Below are 21860 nucleotides of genomic sequence, written 5' to 3' on the forward strand. Positions count from 1 at the left end.
TCCCTAACTCATTTTATGAGGCCAATATCATCCTGATACCAAAGCCTGGCAGAGACACAACAAAAAAAGAGAATTTTAGACCAATATCCCTGATGAACATCGATGTGAAAATCCTCAATAAAATACTGGAAACCGAATCCAGCAGCACATCAAAAAGCTCATCTACCATGATCAGGTCAGCTTCATCCCTGGGATGCAAGGCTGGTTCAACATACACAAATCAATAAACATAATCCATCACATAAACAGAATCAATAATAAAAACCACATGATTATCTCAATAGATGCAGACAAGGCCTTTGACAAAATTCAACAGCCCTTCATGCTAAAAATTCTCAATAAACTAGGTATTGATGGAACGTATCTCAAAATAATAAGGGCTATTTATGACAAACCCACAACCAATATCATACTACATGGGCAAAAACTGGAAGCGTTCCCTTTGATAACTGGCATGAAACAAGGATGCCCTCTCTCACCACTCCTATTCAACATAGTGTTTGAAGTTCTGGCCAGGGCAATCAGGCAAGAGAAAGACATAAAGGGTATTCAATTTGGAAAAGAGGCAGTCATATTGTCCCTGTTTGCAGATGACATGATTGTATATCTAGAAAACCCCACCGTCTCAGCCCAAAATCTCCTTAAGCTGATAAGCCACTTCAGCAAAGTCTCAGGATACAAAATCAATGTGCAAAAATCACAAGCATTCCTATATACCAATAATAGACAGAGAGCCAAATCATGAGTGAACTCCCATTCACAATTGCTACAAAGAGAATAAAATACCTAAGAATCCAACTTACAAGGGATGTGAAGGACTTCTTTAAGGAGAACTACAAAACCACTGCTCAACAAAATAAAAGAGGACACAAACAAATGGAAGAACATTCCATCCTTATGGATAGGAAGAATCAATATTGTGAAAATGGCCATACTGCCCAAGGTAATTTATAGATTCAATGCCATCCCCATCAAGATATCAATGAATTTCTTCACAGAATTGGAAAAAACTACTTTAAAGTTCATATGGAACCAAAAAAGAGCCCGTATTGCCAAAACAATCCTAATCCAAGAGAACAAAGCTGGAGGAAACACGCTACCTGACTTCAAACTATACTACAAGGCTACAGTAATCAAAACAGCATGGTACTGGTACCAAAACAGAGATACAGACCAATGGAACAGAACAGAGCCCTCAGAAATAACACCACACATCTACAACCATCTGATCTTTGACAAACCTGACAAAAACAAGCAATGGGGAAAGGATTCCCTATTTCATAAATGGTGCTGGGAAAACTGGCTAGCCATATGTAGAAAGCTGAAACTGGATCCATTCCTTACACCTTATACAAAAATTAATTCAAGATGGATTAAAGACTTAAATGTTAGATCTAAAACCATAAAAATCCTAGAAGAAAACCTAGGCAATACCATCCAGGACATAGGTGTGGGCAAGGACTTCATGACTAAAACAACAAAAGCAATGGCAACAAAAGCCAAGATAGACAAATGAGATCTAATTAAACTAAAGAGCTTCTGCACAGCAAAAGAAACTACCATCAGAGTGAACAGGCAACCTACAGAATGCGAGAAAATTTTTGCAATGTACCCATCTGACAAAAGGCTAATATCCAGAATCTACAAAGAACTCAAACAAATTTGCAAGAAAAAGACAAACAACCCCATCAAAAAGTGGGCAAAGAATATGAACAGACACTTCTCAAAAGAACACATCTATGCAGCCAACGGACATGTGAAAAAATGCTCATCATCACTGGTCATCAGAGAAATGCAAATCAAAACCACAATGAGATACCACCTCATGACAGTTAGAATGGCAATCATTAAAAAGTCAGGAAACAACAGATGCTGGAGAGGATGTGGAGAAATAGGAACACTTTTACACTGTTGGTGGGAGTGCAAATTAGTTCAACCATTGTGGAAGACAGTGTGGCGATCCCTCGAGGATCTAGAGCTAGAAATACCATTTGATCCAGCAATCCCATTACTGGGTATATACCAAAAGGATTATAAATCATGTTACTATAAAGACACATGCACACATATGTTGATTGTGGCACTATTCACAATAACGAAAACTTGGAAGCAACCCAAATGTCCATCAATGATAGACTGGATTAAGAAAATGTGGCACATATACACCATGGAATACTATACAGCCATAAAAAAGGATGAGTTCATGTCCTTTGCAGGGACATGAATGAAGCTGGAAACCATCATTCTCAGCAAACTATCACAAGGACAGAAAACCAAACACCACATATGCTCATTCATAGGTAGGAATTAAACAATGAGATTACTTGTAGACAGGGCAGGGAACATTACACACTGGGGCCTGTCGTGGGGTGGGGGGCTAGTGGAGGGATAGCATTAGGAGAAGTACCTCATGTAAATGATGAGCTGATGGGTGCAGCAACCAACGTGGCACATCTACACCTATGTAGCAAACCTGCACATTGTGCACATGTATCCTAGAACTTAGAGTATAATAACAAAATCAGGCTATCTAGAATATATATTAAAAAAGGAGTAAGCAATAATGAAGAAGAAAAAATTAGAAATATTGATTAAGAAAATGATAATTGTTGAAATAAAACTCTGAATGCAATGACTAGCAGAAGAATGAGTAGGTAAGGGAAAGAGTCAAGGAGCACTCCCTAAAGGCATTAGGAAAGAATAAAGTGATAGAAAGTGTAAGAGAAACATTAAGAGGTATGGTGGATAGAAATAGAAATGTGAATATCGCCTCAAAGAAGTCCCCAAAGGAGAAAAAAGCAGTAAATGGAGTAGAAGAACTAGTTGAAAAAATAATACCAAGGATTTTCCTGAGTTAAACAAATACGTAAGGCATCAGATTGAATGTGTTCAGAGAGTTCCAAATAGAATGGATAATTAAGCTTTTGCCTTCCCGCTCCCTCCCTCTTTCCCTGTTTTGTTGGGAGGCTTCCCAACTGCCCCTTGACTCTTCTGCCTCTTTTCCTGAGCAAGGTCTCAGTAGCAGAAATAGGAGACCTAAGGCAAACCACAGCCATTGAAACAGAGTAAAAAGATGTAAATGCCTGGTTAAAATGGATTAAATATTCCATTCGCACTTTAAACAAAAGCGACTGTTACGCTTGTGTGCACGGTAGGCCAGAGGCCCAGGTTGTTCCCTTTCCACTGGGATGGTCCTCAAATCAACTGGACATGGAGTGCCTGGTAGCTCTTTTTCAAGATTCTACCACCTGGAATAACAAATTGTGCCAAGCTCTTTCTCTGCTATTTCCTGAAGTTCAACACCCTGTGGGTCAGTCCCCGAGGGCCATCCAGCCTCCATCTTCCAAAGCCAATTTTACCTCATGTCTCCAATGACAAGGGGAAAAATTTGGCATTCCTTGGAGACTTAACAGGATGCAGGGAAGTCAGGCACTCCCAAGAGCTGACCCAACAGTCTGCCCTTATTCATCCCTGAGTGGTTGTATGGTGGTATTATGGAGGGCCTTTACTGGACACTCTGCCAAATAATTAGAGCAGTACTTATGGTCTAATTTAATTGGTTATCGCTTTTACTCTGGCATTTCACCAACCGGAGGAAGGAAAAATAAGATGTCATAAAGTGAGAGAGGCCCCTTATTGGTCTTTCAACTCTCATGTCTATTTAGACACAGTTGGAGTCCCACCAGGAATACCAGATCAATTTAAAGCCCAAAATCAAATAGCTGCAGGATTTGAGTCAATATTTTGGTGGGTGACAATTAATAAAAATGTAGGTTGGATAAACTACATTTATTGCAACCAACAGCAATTTATTAACTACCCTAGAGATGCTGTTGAAAGAATAGCTGAGCAATTAGGGGCTACTAGCCAGATGGCTTGGGAAAATAGGATAGCCTGAGACATGATATTAGCAGAAAGAGGAGGAGTTTGCGTCATGATTAAAACTCAATGTTGTACCTTCATCCCAAACAATATCACCCCTAATGGAAGTATAACAAAGGCATTGCAAGGTCTGACTGCTCTGTCCAATGAGTTAGCCAGCAACTAGGGGTAAATGGCCCCTTTACAGGATGCCTAGAAAAGTGGTTCTGTAAATGGAAAGGAATAATAGCCTCAATTCTTACTTCCCTTGCAGCCGTAATGAGTGTACTTATTCTTGTTGGGTGCTGTATCATACCATACATCTGTGGGTTGGTGCAGAGGCTCATAGAAATGGCACTTACTAAATCCTCCCTTAACTATCCTCCACCTTATCCAGAGAAGCTTCTTCTTTTGGAAAATCAAGCAGAACAACTAAGCCAAGACATGTTAAAGAAACTTGAAGAGAAAGAGCTGTAAGGAAATGCAAGAGGAGGAGTTGATAGACATGAGTTCTAAATTTCTTTTAAAAGAATCAGTATGTCAGTGTATTCAATTCTTTGCCTTCTACTTTGAAACTTAACTTCCTCGTAAAGCAACCTTTTCCGATTACCTGCTCCACCCTGTCTCATTCCGATTACCTGCTCATTCTCTACCCTGACTCATTCCGATTTCCTCTCTGCCATAACCATTTTTCCTGCCAAACCACTCACCCTGTCACTCTCTTTAAATTAGCCAACTGGAATTAGTTTAACCTGTGTGGACTAACCCTAGCCAATAGGGAAATGACACAGCAGCAGGGGCCACATGCATCAGGATTAAGAACCCCTTCCCCTCCCTTGTCCAGGTGTGTGCTCACCATTTCTCCATCTGTGAGAGTGCAACCTTCTATAGAAGTAAACTGCCTTGCTGAGAAGAAAAAAAAATTTTTATATTCGAGTGCTATTTCTTCTGTGGCACCGAAACTTTATTTATAACAGAAACCAAGCTGTCAGAGCTCTAGAACCATAGCCATCTGCTAGGTATCTCTAGCCATAGTTTTACTTCCCCTTCCCAGATGCAGTTTGTCTAAAATTGGAGCCATAACCCCTCCAAAGCCACTCTTTCTCCACTATTTATTTTGATGAATGGCCCATCATAATCTAGATTCTCAAATCAAAATATAGGATTATTTCAGTTGCTCTTTCCTCATATCTACATCTAATTAATCAAAAAGACTAGTTCTGAAGCAGGAAATTTTCCTGACCCCTTCATGGGTGGGGGCAGGAACTGGAGTGCATAGGATCTAGAACTAGCTGGCTGCTTTGATTCTGGCAGGGGTGGATTCCACTCACTGGGTCCTACTGCGTTCCACCCCTCACAGGAAGGGGAGCACAGGTGAGTGGGTGCAGGAGCTGGGGCCAGCACATGCAGGAGCAAAACTCTGTGTGGTCCTTGGCAATGTCTAGAGGCATACCTGAGGCCCCTGAAGCCCCAGAGGGTGTGTGTTACAGTGCTCTTTTAACTTTGCCATCCACTGATGGCTTAAATGTTAAACATCTCAGTGGGCCCTCTGTTTTTTGGTGTGAGGCAGTTGCTCTCTGCCAGTGAGGGCAGAGGGTCAGTGTGACAGCCTTTAGTGTTACACCTGTGGCACCTGAGCTCTTGTTTGGCATCCAGGAAAAATCAGGTCACAGGAACAAATTGAAGAATGGTGAATGCAGAGGATTTTATTGCCGACGAGAGTGGCTGTCAGTGGGAAGGGGAGCTGAAAAGGGGATGGAGTGAGAAGGTGATCTTCCCCAGGAGCAACACCATCAAGCCATACCTCTGAAGTCAAGCTGTTTCTTCTCTCCTCTCCTCTCTGCCAGTGGAGCCTGGGGTTTTTATGGGCACAGGATGCGGGGCAGGGGGAACATAGGTGGTTTTGGAAAAGGCAACATTCAAGAAGGAAAACAGGGATGCATGTTCTCACTTTGGGCTGTGGTTCCAGGCTTGAGGGTGGAGCCCTTGCTGGGGACCTGCCCTCTTCTACCCAGAATTTCCCTGCCTTCTGTCCCTGTCAGTTCCATTTTCAAATACAGTATATCTCAACATTTCTTCTTCAACATTTCCTCTGCCTTACTTCTGGTTTCCATAATTTCCCCCAAATCTTTTCTATGTTCTCCTTGCCCACCTCCAATTATCAGGGGAACCCGCCCCCAATATTTCAATGTAGGTTCTTTCTATTTTCCATAAGTGTCGGTCAGCTGAGAAATAAAGAGAAAGAGTACAAACTGAGGAATTTTACAGCTGGGCCACTGGGGGTGACATCACATAACAGTAGGACCGTGATGCCCACCTGAGCCTCAAACCAGCAAGTTTTTTATTAACGGTTGCAAAAGGGAAGGGGGTGTAAGAACAGAGAGTAGGTACAAAGATCACATGCTTCAAAGGGCAAAAAGCAGAACAAAGATCATTTGCTTCTGAGGGAACAGGACAAAGGGCAAAAGCAGAACTACTAATAAGGGTCCAACAAAGATCACAAGACAAAGGGCAAAAGCAGAGCTACTGATAAGGGTCTATGTTCAGCGGTGCACGTATTATCTTGATAAACATCTTAAACAACAGAAACAGGGTTCGAGAGCAGACAGCTGGTCTGACCACAGATTTGCCAGGGCCGGGTTTTTCCCCACCCTAGTAAGCCTGAGGGTACTGCAGGAGACCAGGGCATATCTCAGTCCTTATCTCAACTGCGTAAGACAGAGTGGCCGTTTATAGACCTCCCCCCAGGAATGCATTCCTTTCCCAGGGTATTAATATTAATATTCCTTGCTAGGAAAAGAATTTAGCGATGTCTTCCCTACTTGCATGTCTGTTTATAGGCTCTCTGCAAGAAGAAAAATATGGCTTTTTTGCCCAACCCCGCAGGCAGTCAGACCTTGCGGTTGACTTCCCTTGTTCCCTAAAAATTGCTGTTATTCTGTTCTTTTTCAAGGTGCACTGATTTCATATTGTTCAAACACACATGTTTTACAATCAATTTGTACAGTTAACACAATTATCACAGTGGTCCTGAGGTGACGTACATCTTCAGCTTACGAAGATAACAGGATTAAGAGATTAAAGTAAAGACAGGCATAAGAAATTATAGAAGTATTATTTGGGAACTGATAAATGTCCGTGAAATCTTCACAATTTATGTTCCTCTGCTGCGGCTCTAGCAGGTCCCCCTGTTTGGGGTCTGTGACTTCCCGCACCATCCAATCCATCCTCCATAATGGGCAAAGTGATCTTTCCATAATGTAAATGTGTTCCTACCACTCTCTGGAGTAATCCTACTTAAAACCATTTTCAGCACAAAATTCAAACATCTAAACATGATCTTGCTGGCTTTGCTTTTGTGGCTTTACCCTCTTTCTCCCCAAACCTAGCTAGTGTTTGTGCTGCCTGTAATGCCCTTCTTTCTTTGCAGGGGTCACCACTTTAAGTCCTGCTTCACCTCCTTCAGAAAGTTTTTCCTCTTTCTTCCCAGCGGGGATAGGGTCTGTTTATTTTGACACCATTAGCACACTTACACACATTTGTCGCAAGTCTAGGCTGCACCGTTATTGAAAGTTTACCATCTGACTCTGAGTAGCTTGAGGACCCTATGAAAACTCAGGAGATGCTCAATAAATGTTGCTTGAACTATGACTGTTCTCAACATAGAAACGCAAGATCATTTAGGAACACTTGTCAAAATGTTTTTGTCCCTTGAGATTCTATTTTGGGAGGTAAGCAGTGGGGGGTCCAGGACTCTGCATTTTGACAGTTCCCTGATGTTTGCATGTAGAAGTGCAGGGATTATTACACTGACAAATCTTTACCATCCTTAAGGGGGACTTTCCTTCCCAGGGGCTATCTCTGGAAGCCCCTCAAGGATAGGGGCCGCATGCTGTTTCTCTAGGTCAGCAACTAAACCCAGAAAACGTTTACTGAGTCAATGATGAAACGATAGGTGAATAGGTGAACGCAGGGTGTGGAGTCAACTATTTTTCCACACAGGTCCTAGCAGCTCCCATTGCTTCCAGCCGCAGAAATGGCCCTTTGAAGTCGACTCTTGGGCAAGTCCTTCCAGCGAGTGGAGTGACTCTTAACTACATGTCCCAGGATTCCAAGGGAGCCGCGCGCTCTGCGCCCATCTTCCTACCAGAAATCGGCAAGTCACTGACCCTCGTCCCGCCTCCGCCATTCCCCGCCTCCTCCTGTCCCGCAGTCCGCGTCTAGCGGCTCTGCTTGTTCGTGTGTGTGTCGTTGCAGGCCTTATTCATGGGCTCACCGCTGAGGTTCGACGGGCGGGTGGTACTGGTCACAGGCGCGGGGGCAGGTGAGCATGCGAAGGTTGGAGGCCGCGCCCCTTGCTGTGGCGCTGCTGGCTGCTCTTTTCCGGCCGGGATACGCGCGCAGCCGCAGCTGAGGTCACGCCGCAGAGGTGGTGGGGAGGGGAATGGTTATTCTTGAGGCACCCAATCTGTTGAGGAGGAAAGAGCCAGAAACACCTGGTCCCTCAGGCAGGTACAGCCCGCTTCTCCCCAGCACCCGGTGTGGGCTTCCCGAGGTCCTGCCTGAGGGGAGAGGCCAGGCTGGCCTGCTGGTTGCAAAACTGGGTGAAAGTTCTCCCTGACCCTTATCTGTGGGCATTGATTGTTACTCTTCTTGCAATTAACTCTTTTAGATCTTTGCCTAGTCTTTTAAAGGACTGAAAAGCCGCGAGGGGCGGGGGCTGGAATTCGCCCCCTGAAGCGCGGAGATGTCAGCTCCTGAAAAGTCATTCAGTCGTTCAGTGTTTGTTTCCCTCTGTCGTACGATTTTAAGTTCGTGAGAGGACCTTCTTTAAAGAGGGCGTCTGATAAGAGCCCTTCCCGGTTGGAGTTTGTATGCTTAGCAAGTCACAAACTGTACTCGAAATCCACTGGAGTCTTGGCAGAGGTTGTAAGCTCAAATGCGCACAGGGGTCAGGCGTGTGATGGAGAAAGAAAATGGGAGTAGGATGGGCACGTTTGAGGAACTGGAGAGCAGAGAATTCCGAAGTGGACCGGCCAGTGGGAAAGTTGCCTGTATTTCAGGAGCGGCAAAATGGAAAATTGTTATGTGAAATAACCCCATTTTTTAAAGTACAAAAAATTAAAACAAACCATTCATACCAACATAGATGCTGTGCAGTGAGATTTTACATTAGTTTCTCACCGGTGGGTGACCTCTGTAACCTCCAAGTGCAGGGATCTTGACATTATGCACCTTTGATTCTCCGCTGGTAGTACCTTATACCTGGAAAGGCCCTAATATATGAATTATTTGAGTTATATATTAAACGTTACAAACTGGAATTCTGTCAGTTAATTCCTATGTACTTTCATATCTGTACTGATAAATTGGCTTCTTAGGCTGCCTTTCAGAAAATGCTTTTAGTATTGATGAATAGCCAAGTATTTTATACCCATAGCTGTCTGGTTATATCTGCATGGGCATGTATTTGGGTGTACCCATACCTTCTAAATGTTTTTAGGAAAACATTTTGTTTACACTTTGCTTTTGATGTAAATAATGTGTTTTACAACACTTGGTGTTTTAAATCTTTTTTGACAGCTCTTGGATAATTTTCATGCAGGAGGTCCAGGGATTACATTGTAAGACGTTTTTGCCATCGCTAAGGAGACTTTCCTTTTCAGGGGCTGTATCTGAAAATCATTCAAGGATAGGGACTGCTTTTGACACCATTAGCATACTTACACATGGTATGCAGTACATTTTACACCAGGACTCAGTACCTTTACACATGCACACACATCTGTATTTAAAACCAGTTCATGATACAGTGTGTAGTACAGGCAGTGCATCCTGAAATTTATTTTCTATTCTGTTTTATTTATAAATTGTAATTGCAACCCACAAAATTGATTTTGTGAAACAATGAGTTGTGACTAGACAGTTATGAACTTAGCACCTGCTGTTCATAAACTGGTTAAATTCTCTCTTACCCATTCAGAGTGGATTAAATTTTTTTTTTTTTTTTTCCCAGAGGAAAAGGTCTTACTCTGTATCCAGGCTGGAGTGCAGTGACCTGGAGTGCATGGCTCACTGTAACCTTGAACTCCTGGGCTCAAGTGATCCTTTTGCGTCAGCTTCCAGACTAGCTAGGACTATAGGTGTGTGCCACCACGCCCAGCTAATTTTTAAATGTTTTCAAGAGATGGAGTCTTGCTTTGTTGCCCAGGCTGGTCTCAAACTCCTGGCCTCAAGCGATCCTTCTGCTTGGATTAAATTCTAAAATAAGTTGTTTGGCGAAATTTCCTAGTTTTGGAAAACTGTATATTTTTGGTTCTTTTTGTTTTTGTTTGAGAGGGAGTCTTGCTCTGTTGCCGAGGCTGGAGTGCAGTGACATCATCTCGGCTGACTGCAACCTCTGCCTTCTGGGTTCAAACAATTCTCCTACCTCAGCCTCCCAAGTAGCTGGGGGTACAGGGGCACACCACCAAGCCCGGCTGATTTTTGTGGTTTTAGTAGAGACGGGGTTTCACCCTGTTGGCCAGGCTGGTCTTGAACTCCAGACCTCAAATGATCCACCTACCTCTGTCTCATAAAGTGTTGGGATTACAGATGTGTGTCACTGCTCCTGGCCTTGGGTTGTTTTTCGAAGGGGCTAACAATTTATGCATCTCAGTTTGTTATTTGTATACTTATTGATTAATTTATACTAAATATAAATTGTTAATTAAATTTATTCATTTGTCAATGAAATTTATCAATTAACTTAAAATGTAAAAAATATATGCATATTAAAAAATGTAAACAATACAGAAAACAATCCAGAAGTAAGCCTTCCACCCCTTATTGCTAGCCGCATAGTTCTGTTCTCCAGAGGTAACCACTAATTGCCAGTTTCTAATGTATTTTTCCCGAGATACTCTATGCCTATAAAACTTCTCTCTTGGCTGGGGATGGTGGCTCACGCCTGTAATCCCAGCACTTTGGGAGGCCGAGGTGGGCTGATCCTGAGGTCAAGAGATTGAGACCATCCTGGCCAACATGGTGAAACCCCTATGTCTACTAAAAATACAAAAATTAGCTGGGCGTGGTGGCGGGCACCTGTAGTCCCAGCTACTCGCGAGGCTGAGGCAGGACAATCACCTGAACCTGGGAGGCGGAGGTTGCAGTGAGCCGAGATCACGCCACTGCACTCCAGCCTGGGCGACAGAGTGAGACTGCATCTCAAAAAAAAAAAGAAAAAAAGCAAAACTTTCTCTCTCTCTCTGTGTATGTGTATGTGTGTGTGTATATATATATATGTATATATATGTGTATATATATGTGTGTATATATATATGTGTGTGTATATATATATAAAATTTCTTTTTGGATGTATCAATTTACACCTTATAGCTTTGAGTTAGAATTAAATATTTTCTGTGTTTGATGACTGTGTAGTCAAGGTTCACTGTGGGATACAGAAACCACTAGATATTTTAAGCAGTAAAGGATTCAATACAGGCAATTAAGTTTTAGGCAGGTCTTCTTAGAATAAGTTCTGAAACAATAGGAAATTGATCCATTAGAGGAGGCAATACCTCTGAGGCTGTCATTGGAGCTGTGCCACAGTCCAAGTAGCACTGGCACTAGGGACCTGAAGTATGGAAGCTGCCATCCAGGGATTAGGGAGCTGAGTGAAGAAGTTGCTGCTATAGTCAGTTTCTGAATACCTAGGAACTTTCAAGAAAATTAGCTTCTCAACAGCCAGAACTCCCAGTAAGGTGGTCTCTGTCTCACTTCCACCTTCTAAATTTTATGCAGATGCATCAGATGGTGGAACCCAATTCACAGCATCCTAGCAGCTAAGTAGAATGGTAGGAAATGGTAGTAGAATAGGTGGAAAAATACAGTTTTAAGCTTTCCAACCTCTGCAAGCAGAAGAGAGTGGATAGGTTGAGAATGTCAGTGACAGGACAGGTTGAGAGTATCATTAAAATGTAATTAATTGTTCACCAATTTCTTTACATGGGGATTGAGTTGAGCGAACCAAAAAAATTATGCTGACATTTCTTCAACTTTCTGATTATTTTGTTTTTGATTAGGATTGGGCCGAGCCTATGCCCTGGCTTTTGCAGAAAGAGGAGCGTTAGTTGTTGGTAAGTTGGTGTGTTTTTCTTTTTAATCTGTAGCTGATAACTGAAATACAGTCTTCATAAGCTATCTTTGTCTTTCTATCAAATAATTTGTCAAAGTTGAATTTTATTATTAATTTTTACTTTTGCCAGAAGGTTTTTACCCCGACTAAGGCTGTCTTTCTAACTTACTTTTAAAAGTGAACCAGTTTCACAGAATTCCCAATTTAACAGAATTGATAATGAAGGGCTAGAGGGTAGGCATGCTGGCTTGTGGCTATAACTCCAGTGACTCGGGAGGCTGAGGTGGGAAGATCGCTTGAGACCAGGAGTTCGAGCCTGCAGAGAACTATGATTATACCATTGCACTCCAATCTGGGTGATGGTGCAAAACCCTGTTTCTCACAGAAAAGGGTGGGGACAAGCATTTATTGTATAAAAGGAAATTCTTGACTTTAGTAAATTGTAGGCTGTAATTTTTTGAGACAGGAGGTTCATCTACTGGTGCGAGATCAAAAGAGAGCCCCTGTAAGTGTATTGATAAAAATAAGAAATAACTGAATTTTGAGAACTGGAAGTTTGGAGTCAAGGAACCTAAAGTATGGGTTTCTTGACTCTTTCATCAAAACTTTTCAACTGGAAGCTTTTTAAAAAAATTTAATTGAGGGGGCAGTTACATGAGTTTTTGTTTAGTAGTGGAGGGGTCAGATGGAAGATACTGTATTGAAGAATCCCAAAGGTGGGAGGTTTTACTAATCTACATGGTTTAGACTTTTCTAATGTGCTTGACAGTTGGTGTGGACACAGAAAGAAATTTGTCCACAACTGAGCCTTTGTGGGGAATAACTAAATGGGTGCTAAGTGCAGGGGGATATGTGGGACCCAGTACTTATTAGCGTATTTCCTGGGATAAAATTGTGGGCCCACAATGATCTTCCAATTTCAGCTTTCTGACATCTTACGAAGCAATACAGAGAGACGAATTTTCATCAGTTTATTCAGGGAGACACATATAACAAAAGAGTAAGCAAGCAACCAGGTTTTCTATACAAGCCCTAAGCAGAGCACTTGATACACTTTTCTCCTTCATTGTGGATGTGTAGCTTATCTTTATGGAAGGAACACTGACACTTTGAATGTTTCTTGTTTAAGATCATAGCCACTGTCTGCTAATCCAGTCTGCTGCTTCTGGCAGGGATGAATTTTGACATTGTATTATTTGGACAGTGAGTATATACTTCAGGCCCACTTTGTCAGATTTTCCCAAGAATAGCTCATGTTGAGGCCTAAAGACACATGCTGTTGCTATTTTTAATTTTCCTTCTCTTTTTATGTTGCTATTTAGTTCTTAATATTTTTACCTTATATGTTTTTATTTATTTACATCTTTTCTCCTCAATTCCATAACGGCAAGGATCTTGTTTTATCTTTTGTATCTACTAAAGGACCTAGAATATTTCTTTGTGCAAAGAAGGTACTTTGTTCATTGGTTCTTTTATTGTTGATATACTTTTTTGGGGGAAGGGCTGGTGTGTTTGAGATTGGTTGAATACATTTCTTTTTTTTTGTTCTTGACTAAGATATAAACTTAGTTTATAAACCTGTTTTATAAAAAATTTTATAACAGTGTGTTCCTGTGCATCAGTTTTCCTTTATTTCCCTGTTCCCTCTCAATTTCTTAAATTCAGATTAAGAGTGTTTGAATTCTAAGAAAAAATTAAACAGAGATGCTGTGTCTATCTGTTCTGTCATTGCATTATTATAGTAGAGATGATAATTGTGTCAAGTCCTGATAAAAGTCCAAGAATATAGAAGAAAAATATTTCATAAACTTGAATGAAGAGCAAGGTTTAGTTTAGTATTAAAGAGGAGAATTCAATCTATGTGGAAGTGCAGAAATTTTGACTGATGTTTTCTATTCCTTTTTAAAGTCTGTGTCTTACCTGTTAGCCTTTTTACATGTACACCACAGACACCGTGTTTGCAAGTTGCATCACACACACTAATTTTTTTTTTTTTTTTTGAGATGGAGTCTTGCTCTGTTGCCCAGGCTGGAGTGCAGTGGCGTGATCTCAGCTCACTGCAATGTCTGCCTCTGGGTTCAAGCAGTTCTCTGCCTTAGCCTCCCAAGTAGCTGGGATTACAGGCACCTGCCACCAAGCCTGGCTAATTTTTTTTTTTTTTTTTTTTTTTTTTTAAGTAGAGATGCGGTTTTACCATCTTGGCCAGGCTGGTCTTGAACTCCTGACCTCTTTTTAGAAGTGGCGTGTCACTTCTACCGACATTTCATTGAACAAAGGAAATCATTTGGCTAAGCCAAAAGTTAGGGGCATCATTTAAGATAGTCTCCAATTTTGTGTTAATATGATTGCTATGTTTTATATTCCATAATATAAAGCTTATGGAATATTTAAATTTGGTATAAGAACTGCTAAGCCTTAGGCTGATATTGTAAAAAGGGACATTTGCTTTTGTGTAAATTACATCTTTCAGGAAATGCTTGTGCATATCTTAAGTAGGTTATTGGGAATTCAGTAGTTTTGAGGTTTCCTCAGTAGGTGAACTATATCTAGTTCTCTGAATAGTAAGTTTTATTTTGAGGACATAAACACAAGAAAGACTGACAAAAAGGAGCAAAAAGAACTCCTTGGTAAAAGAAAGGGAGTTCTACTCTTGAACTGAAGTAACACCTTTGACTAAATTGAATTACAGTCTTTTTAAGTAAGATTGACATGACTTTTCCGTGCTACAATTACATAATAATGGTAAAGCTGAGTCTTGACTTCCTGTGGCCTGATGCTGGAGCCATTGTTTTTAACCACTATGGGATCTTAACAGCTGGAAGGTGAACTTTAGTGGGCAGGGTGCATTGCCTTTGAATTCAGGCCAAGTTTTAAATCCTGGCTCTGCTGCCTAATTACATGACCTCTCTGTTTGTAGCTGTCTTAGCTAACTTCCAGGATTATGGTGAGGGTAAATGACAAAAAATTAAAGACTTTCAGAAAGGGAAGAGAAAGGAACCAATATCAGTCCCTGCTTACCATATATGAGTCACTGCTCAAGAACTGGATATATCTAAGTGAACCTGAGGTCTTGTTGACTCAAGGCACATCCTAGCCTCCTTATACATGTTTCTCCTAGATGCTTAAAGGAAAAGCTGTGTGTCTTAGTCTGTTTTCTGTTGCTTATAACAGAACACTTAAAACCGGGTAATGTATTTTAAAAAAGGAATTTATTTCTTATAGTTATGTAGGTGGAGTAGTCCAGTGCTGAGGGGCTACATCTGGTGAGGAGGGCCTCCTTTCTGGTTGGGACTCTGTAGAGTCCCGAGATGGCGCAGGGCGTCACAGGGCAAGGGGCTGAGTGTGCTGGCTCTGGTCTCTTTTCCTCTTCTTTTAAAGCCACTAGTCTCACTCCCATGATAACCTGTTAATTCATTACCCAATTAATCCATTAGTCCATGAATAGATTAATGCATTTATAAGGGCAAAGCCCTCACAATTCAATCACTTTTTAAAGGCCCCACATCTCTCTCTCTCTTTTTTTTTTTTTTTTTTAGAGGAAGTCTCGCTCTTTTGCCCAGGCCGGACTTCAGTGGCGCTATCTCGGCTCACTGCAAGCTCCGCCTCCCGGGTTCACGCCGTTCTCCTGCCTCAGCCTCCCAAGTAGCTGGGACTACAGGTGCCTGCCACCGCGCCCAGCTAATTTTTTTTTGTATTTTTAGTAGAGATGGGGTTTCACTGTGTTAGCCAGGATGGTCTCGATCTCCTGACCTCGTAATCTGCCCGCCTCGGCCTCCGAAAGTGCAGGGATTACAGGTGTAAGCCACCTCGCCCGGCCAAGGCCCCACATCTCAATACTGCCACATCAGGGATTAAATTTCAACATGAGTTTTGGAGGGGATAAATATTTAAACCATCGCAGGCTGCTTTAGGCACTGATATACTCTCTGCAAGGGTAAGTATAGTACTTAGTAATCAAGAATATATACTGATTGAATAAGTGAAACTGATATAATACAGGGAGAAAGATCATAAGAAGGCACATGTGAATTCCAGCTTATAATAAATGAGCCGTACATGAAATACCCACATCTCCCTTGGATACCTCCATGACTATCACCAACCTGGATTATGGGGGAAAACCTTTGAATAAATTTAGAGTAGCTCTTAGCTATTTGTCATTTTAATAGCTAGAGTAGTTCTTAGCAATTCGTTATTTTGTCATTTGCCAGTTTTAAAAAAAGTAATAAGGTTAATAGGCTTAACATCAAATAGATTCATTTATTCATCTAACATGTATTTATTAAGCGTCTATTATGTAGCAAACACTGTTCTAGATGCCGGAGGAATATAGTGGGAGTAAAACAGGGTCCCTACTTTCATGGTGCATATATTCTAGTGGGGGGCAGTGGAGGGACAGATAATCAACAAATACATATGTAAAAATATAGTAGATGTAGGTGCTGTGGAGAAAAAAATGAGTGAATGGAACAGAAAATGCTGAGAGAAGACTTTTAAGGAGATACTGCAGGAAGTGAAGGAGTGCGCCTTGAGGAGATCTGCTGCCACAGCATCCCTGGCAGAGGAAGCAGCTGAAGCCAGGTTACTGAGACTGGAGCAGACATGGTATGTTTTAGGGTTAGGAAGGGGGCCAGTGTGGTTATACAGCGAGCAAGATCATAAGGGAGACAAAAGTGAGAGATGAGGGCAGAGGGGTCCTAGAAGGCCAGATGACATAGGACCTTCAGTTCAGAGTAAGGACTGACTTTTACCCTGAGATGGGTTAAAAAGCAATGTACATAATACTCATCAAGTAATATTGATGCTCAGATATGAACTTTATTTCTCTCTCAGCATTTCAGTAAAGGAATTTATGATTCGTATCTTATTTAACAAAGAATGAACATCTTTTATAAATAAAGGACATTTACAAATCTATAAGAAAGACAAGTATCCCAAATAAAATGTGAACTAAATAGGCAAAACAATAATAAATGCAAATATAAGCCATGAAAATAAAATATTACTTTACTAGTGCTCAAAAAAATGTAAACTAAAATAATGAGCTACAAATTATAATCATTTAATTGTCAGACTGAAGGCAATGATAATAACCAATGTTGTGAGAATGTGGGGTAACAGGCATTCTCACAAACACGTGGTTCTATTTTCAGGCTATTGATGCCTGATAATTTGTACCTTGTACTTAATTATCTACTTACCTACTTATAGAATACTTCTTATTGGATCTAAGTGTGTTTTAGAATTCCTTGGATCCTGGCTGGGTGCAGTGGCTCACGCCTGTAATCCCAACATTTTGGGAGGCTGAGGCAGGAGGATTGCTTGAGACCAGGAGTTCAAGACCAGCCTGGGCAACATAGCAAGACCCGCTGTCTTTGCCAAAACAAACAAACACACAAAAAAAGCCAGGTGTGGTGGTGCATTCCTGTAGTCTTAGCTACTCAGGAGGCTGAGGCAGGAGGATGGTTTGAGCCTGGGAGTTTGAGACTTCAGTGAGCTATCATTGTGTCACTGCACTCAATCTGGGTGAGAGTGATACCCTGTCTCAAGAAAAAACAAAAAGGATTTCCCAATATTCTTACATTCCCAATATAGCACGTATTTGATAAAATTTTGGGAATGCTTTTTAGGAAAAATCTTCTGTAGTTAATAGACTGTCCAAGTCACTGATTTATTTAAAATGACAGAAATGAGGAAAAGATTTATGTTAAAAAAACCCTCCAGAGTTATAAACTAGATTTTATATGGAAAATGTACAAATGTATCACACTTTGGAACATTTTGATGGTTTCAGCTGACAAGACTTGACCCTTGACTATCATAGTCTTACCATTTTTTGCTACCTATTTGAAAGCTGTTTGTTTGAGTTTGGTGGTTGATTTATCTTTTCCTTCATATCCTCCTCCAACAAATGTGATTTTTTTTTTTTTTTTTTTTTTGCTTAGTGGAAATAATGATCTTTTTAGGGTAAAAGAAACTTGCTTAACACATTTGAGGAGCAGAGTGGTACTGTAATAGGTCCAATTTCTAGTGTAAATTTTGCCATTTCTTAGGGACCTGTGGTAAGATAATCTTTTCCAAACTTTTCTTATCTGTGAAAGTAGGAACAATTGTTACTGCCACTCTCTTAAAAAGCTATCTGGAGATTAAATGCATCAGTGTACATAGCAGTTTTATTGAAATGTGAAGTACACACATATCAGTATAAGTTATTATTATTACTACTAGAATTTTAGCTATACATTTAAGTGGTAACAGTGTCACATGTTATGGATACAATTCTCTTTGTATATAATTGCAAAAAGTATTTTTAATGTTCTTTCTATATCTAAGCTTTTCAGCATGTACCAATGATTTTCTTTTCTTATTATTTTTAATTGACACATAATATGCATATTTTTGGGGTACAGTGTGATATTTTCATACCTTTATACAGTGTGTAATGATCAAATCAGTAATTAGCATATCCATCACCTCAAACATTTATCCTTTCTTTGCATTGGGAACATTCAAAATCCTCTCTTCTAGCTATTTGAAAATATAGTATAAATTATTGTTGGCCATAATTACCCTAGAGTACTATACACCACTAGAACTTATTCCTTCTATTTAGTTGTAATTTTGTATTGGTTAATCAATCTCTTCCTATTCCCCTCTTCCCTGCTACCCTTCCCAGCCTCTAGTAACCAGTGTTGTACTCTGTACTTCTGTGAGATCAACTTATTTAGCTTCCACATATGAGTGAAAACATGCTGTATTTATCTTTCTGTGCCTGGCTTATTTTACTTAACATAATTTCCTCCAGGCTCATCCATGTTGCTGAAAATGACAGGATTTCATTTTTTTAATGGCCAAATAGTATTCCATTATGTATTGTGTGCCACATTTTCTTTATCCATTCATCTGTTGATGAACGCTTAGGCTGGTTCCATATCTTGACTATTGTGAATACTGCTGCAGTAAACATGGGAATGCAGATACCTCTTTGACATGCTGATTTCCTTTCCTTTGGGTTATATATACCCAGCAATGGGATTAATTCATATGGTAGTTCTGTTTTTAGTTTTTTTGAATAACCTCCATACTATTTTCCATAATGGCTGTACTAATTTACATTTCCACCAATAATATATGAGAGTTTCATTTTCTCCACGTTTTTGTCATCCTTTATTTTTTTTTTTTTGCCTTTTTGATAGTAGCCATTCTAACTTGAAATGATCTCATTGTGATTTTGATTTGCATTTTCCTGATGATTAGTGATGTTGAACATTTTTTCATATACTTCTTGGCCATTTATATGTCTTTTTTTTTTTTTTTTTTTAAGACAGAGTCTTACTCTGTTGCCCAGGCTAGAGTGCAGTGGTGTGATCTTGGCTCACTGCAACCTCCATATCCTGGGTTCAAGCGATTCTCCTGCTTCAGCCTCCTGAGTAACTGGCACTACAGGCACCTGCCACCACACCCAGCTATTTTTTTTGTAGTTTTAGTAGAGACGGGGTTTCACCCTGTTGGCCAGGCTGGTCTTGAACTCCTCATCTCAAATGATCCGCCTGCCTCGGCCTCCCAAAGTGTGGGGATTACAGGCGTGAGCCACCGCACCTGGCCATTGAGAAATGCCTATTCAGTTCATTTGCCATTTTAAAAATATACTGTTTATTATTTATTTATTAGGATTATTTATTTTTTATTTTTGGTGTTGAGTTTTTCATGTATTTTGGATATAATTTCTTGTTGGATGAATAGTGTGCAGATATTTTCTCCCATTCTGCAAGTTGTCTCTTCACTGTTGATTCTTTTTTTGCTGTGCAGAAGCTTTTTAGTTTGATCTAGTCCCATTTGTTTATTTTTGCTTTTGTTGCCTGTGCTTCCGAGGTCTCATTTATAAAATCTTTGCCCAAACCAATGTCCTGAAGTGTTTCCCCTATGTTTTCTTCTAGTAGTTTCATAGTTTCAGGTCTTATGTTTAGGTTTTTAATAAATTTTGTGTTGACTTTTGTATATGATGAGAGATAGGGGTCTATTTTCATTCTTTTGCCTATGGATATCCAGTTTTCCCAGCACCATTTGTTGAAGAGACTGTCCTTTCCCCCACGTATGTTCTTGGCACCTTTGTAGAAAATCAACTGGTTTTAAATGTGTGGATTTATTTCTGTGTTATCTATTTTGTACCATTGGTCTATGTATCTATTTTTATGTCACTACCATTGCTGTTTGAGTAGCTATAGTTTTTTTTTTCTTCTTTTGAGATGGCATCTTGCTCTGTCGCCCAGGCTGGAGTGCAGTGGTGTGATCTCGGCTCACTGCAACCTCCGCCTCCTGGGTTCAAGTGATTCTGCTGCCTCAGCCTCCCGAGTAGCTGGGACTACAGGCACCCGCCACCACGCCCAGCTAATTTTTATATATTTTTAAATAGAGATGGGGTTTCACCATGTTGGCCAGGATGGTCTCGATCTCTTGACCTCATGATCCGCCTGCCTCGGCCTCCTGAAGTGCTGGGATTATAGGCGTGATCCACCGTGCCCGGCCTTTGGTAGCTTTAGCTTTATAGTATATTTTGAAGTCAAGTAGTGTGATACTTTCAGCTTTATTCTTTTTGCTCAGTATTGCTTTGGTTATTTGGGATCTTTTGTGGTTTCATGTGAATTTTAGGATTTTTTTTTTTTTTTTCTATTTCTTTGAAGAATGTCATTGGTTCCCTGGTTGTCTAGTGGCTAGGAACAACGGCAAAAAAAGAATGCCACTGGCATTTTGATAGAGATTGCATTGAACCTGTAGATCACTTTGGGTGGTATGGCCATCTTAACAGTACTAATTCTTCCAGTCCATGAACGGGTTAATTTATTTCTAGGTATTTTATTTTTTTTTCTGGTGATTGTAAATGGGATTGCTTTCTGATTTCTTTTTCAGCTAGTTTGGTATTGGTTTATGTGGTATGGATGTTTTTCTCCTCCAAATCATGTTGAAATGTGATTGGCTTAACACCAACCCATTGGTGATAAGTGAGTTCTTACTCAGTTCATGTGAGATCTGGTTGTTTAAAACAGTCTGGGACCTCCTTCTCCCTGTTGCTGCCACTCTTGCCATTGTGATGCACTTGCTCCCCCTTTGTCTTTTGCTATGATTGGAGGCTTCTTGAGGGCCTTACTAGGAGCAGATGCTGGAGCCCTGTCTGTACAGCCCGCAGAGCTATACTCCAATTAAACCTCTTTTCTTTATAAATTACCCAGCCTCAAGTATTTTTTATAACAATGCAGAAGTGGCCTGACACATTGGTGTATAGAAATGCTACTGATTTTTGTGTGTTGATTTTGTATTCTGCAACTTTACTGTATTCATTTATCAGTTCTAAGAGTTTTTTGGTGGAGTCTTTAGGTTTTTCTATATATAGGATTGTGTCATCTGTAAACAGGAGCAGTTTGATGTCCTTCTTTTTAATTTGGATGCCATTTATTTCTTTCTCTTGCCTAATTGCCCTGGCTAGTACTTTCAGCACTATGTTGAATAAGAGTGGTGAAAGTGGGCATTTTTATTTTGTTCTAGTTTTTAGAGGAAAAGCTTTCAGCTGTTCCCTGTTGAGTGTGATGTTAGCTGCAGGTTTGTAATATATGACCTTTATCGTATTGAGGTACATTCCTTCTGTACCTAATTTGTTGACCGTTTTTATCCTGAAGGAATATTGAATGTTACCACATGCTTTTTCTATGTCTCTCGAGATGATTAGATGTTTTTTTTCTCCTTTATTTTGTTGATGTGATACCACATTTATTGATACACATAACCATCATTACATCTCTGGCTAAATCTCACTTGATTATGATATATAATCTTCTAATTGGATTCAGTTTGCTAGTATTTTGTTTAGGATTTTTGTGACTGTGTT

General features: G+C 40.4%; 1 protein-coding gene across 1 annotated transcript in view; it reads left to right on the forward strand.

Annotated features, from left to right (window-relative positions):
• The first annotated feature begins 7976 nt into the window (after positions 1-7976).
• The window catches only part of HSD17B4 (hydroxysteroid 17-beta dehydrogenase 4), a 97573-nt gene continuing 83689 nt past the window's right edge, over positions 7977-21860 (forward strand). Inside the window, exons 1-2 of the mRNA XM_054488195.2 lie at positions 7977-8185; positions 11928-11981. Coding sequence (XP_054344170.1) covers positions 8128-8185; positions 11928-11981 — 112 coding nt within the window. The 5' untranslated portion in view covers positions 7977-8127. The remainder of the gene's footprint in view (positions 8186-11927; positions 11982-21860) is intronic.

The sequence above is a fragment of the Pongo pygmaeus genome, chromosome 4 (genome assembly GCF_028885625.2).
Source record: "Pongo pygmaeus isolate AG05252 chromosome 4, NHGRI_mPonPyg2-v2.0_pri, whole genome shotgun sequence".
Lineage (NCBI taxonomy): Eukaryota > Metazoa > Chordata > Mammalia > Primates > Hominidae > Pongo > Pongo pygmaeus.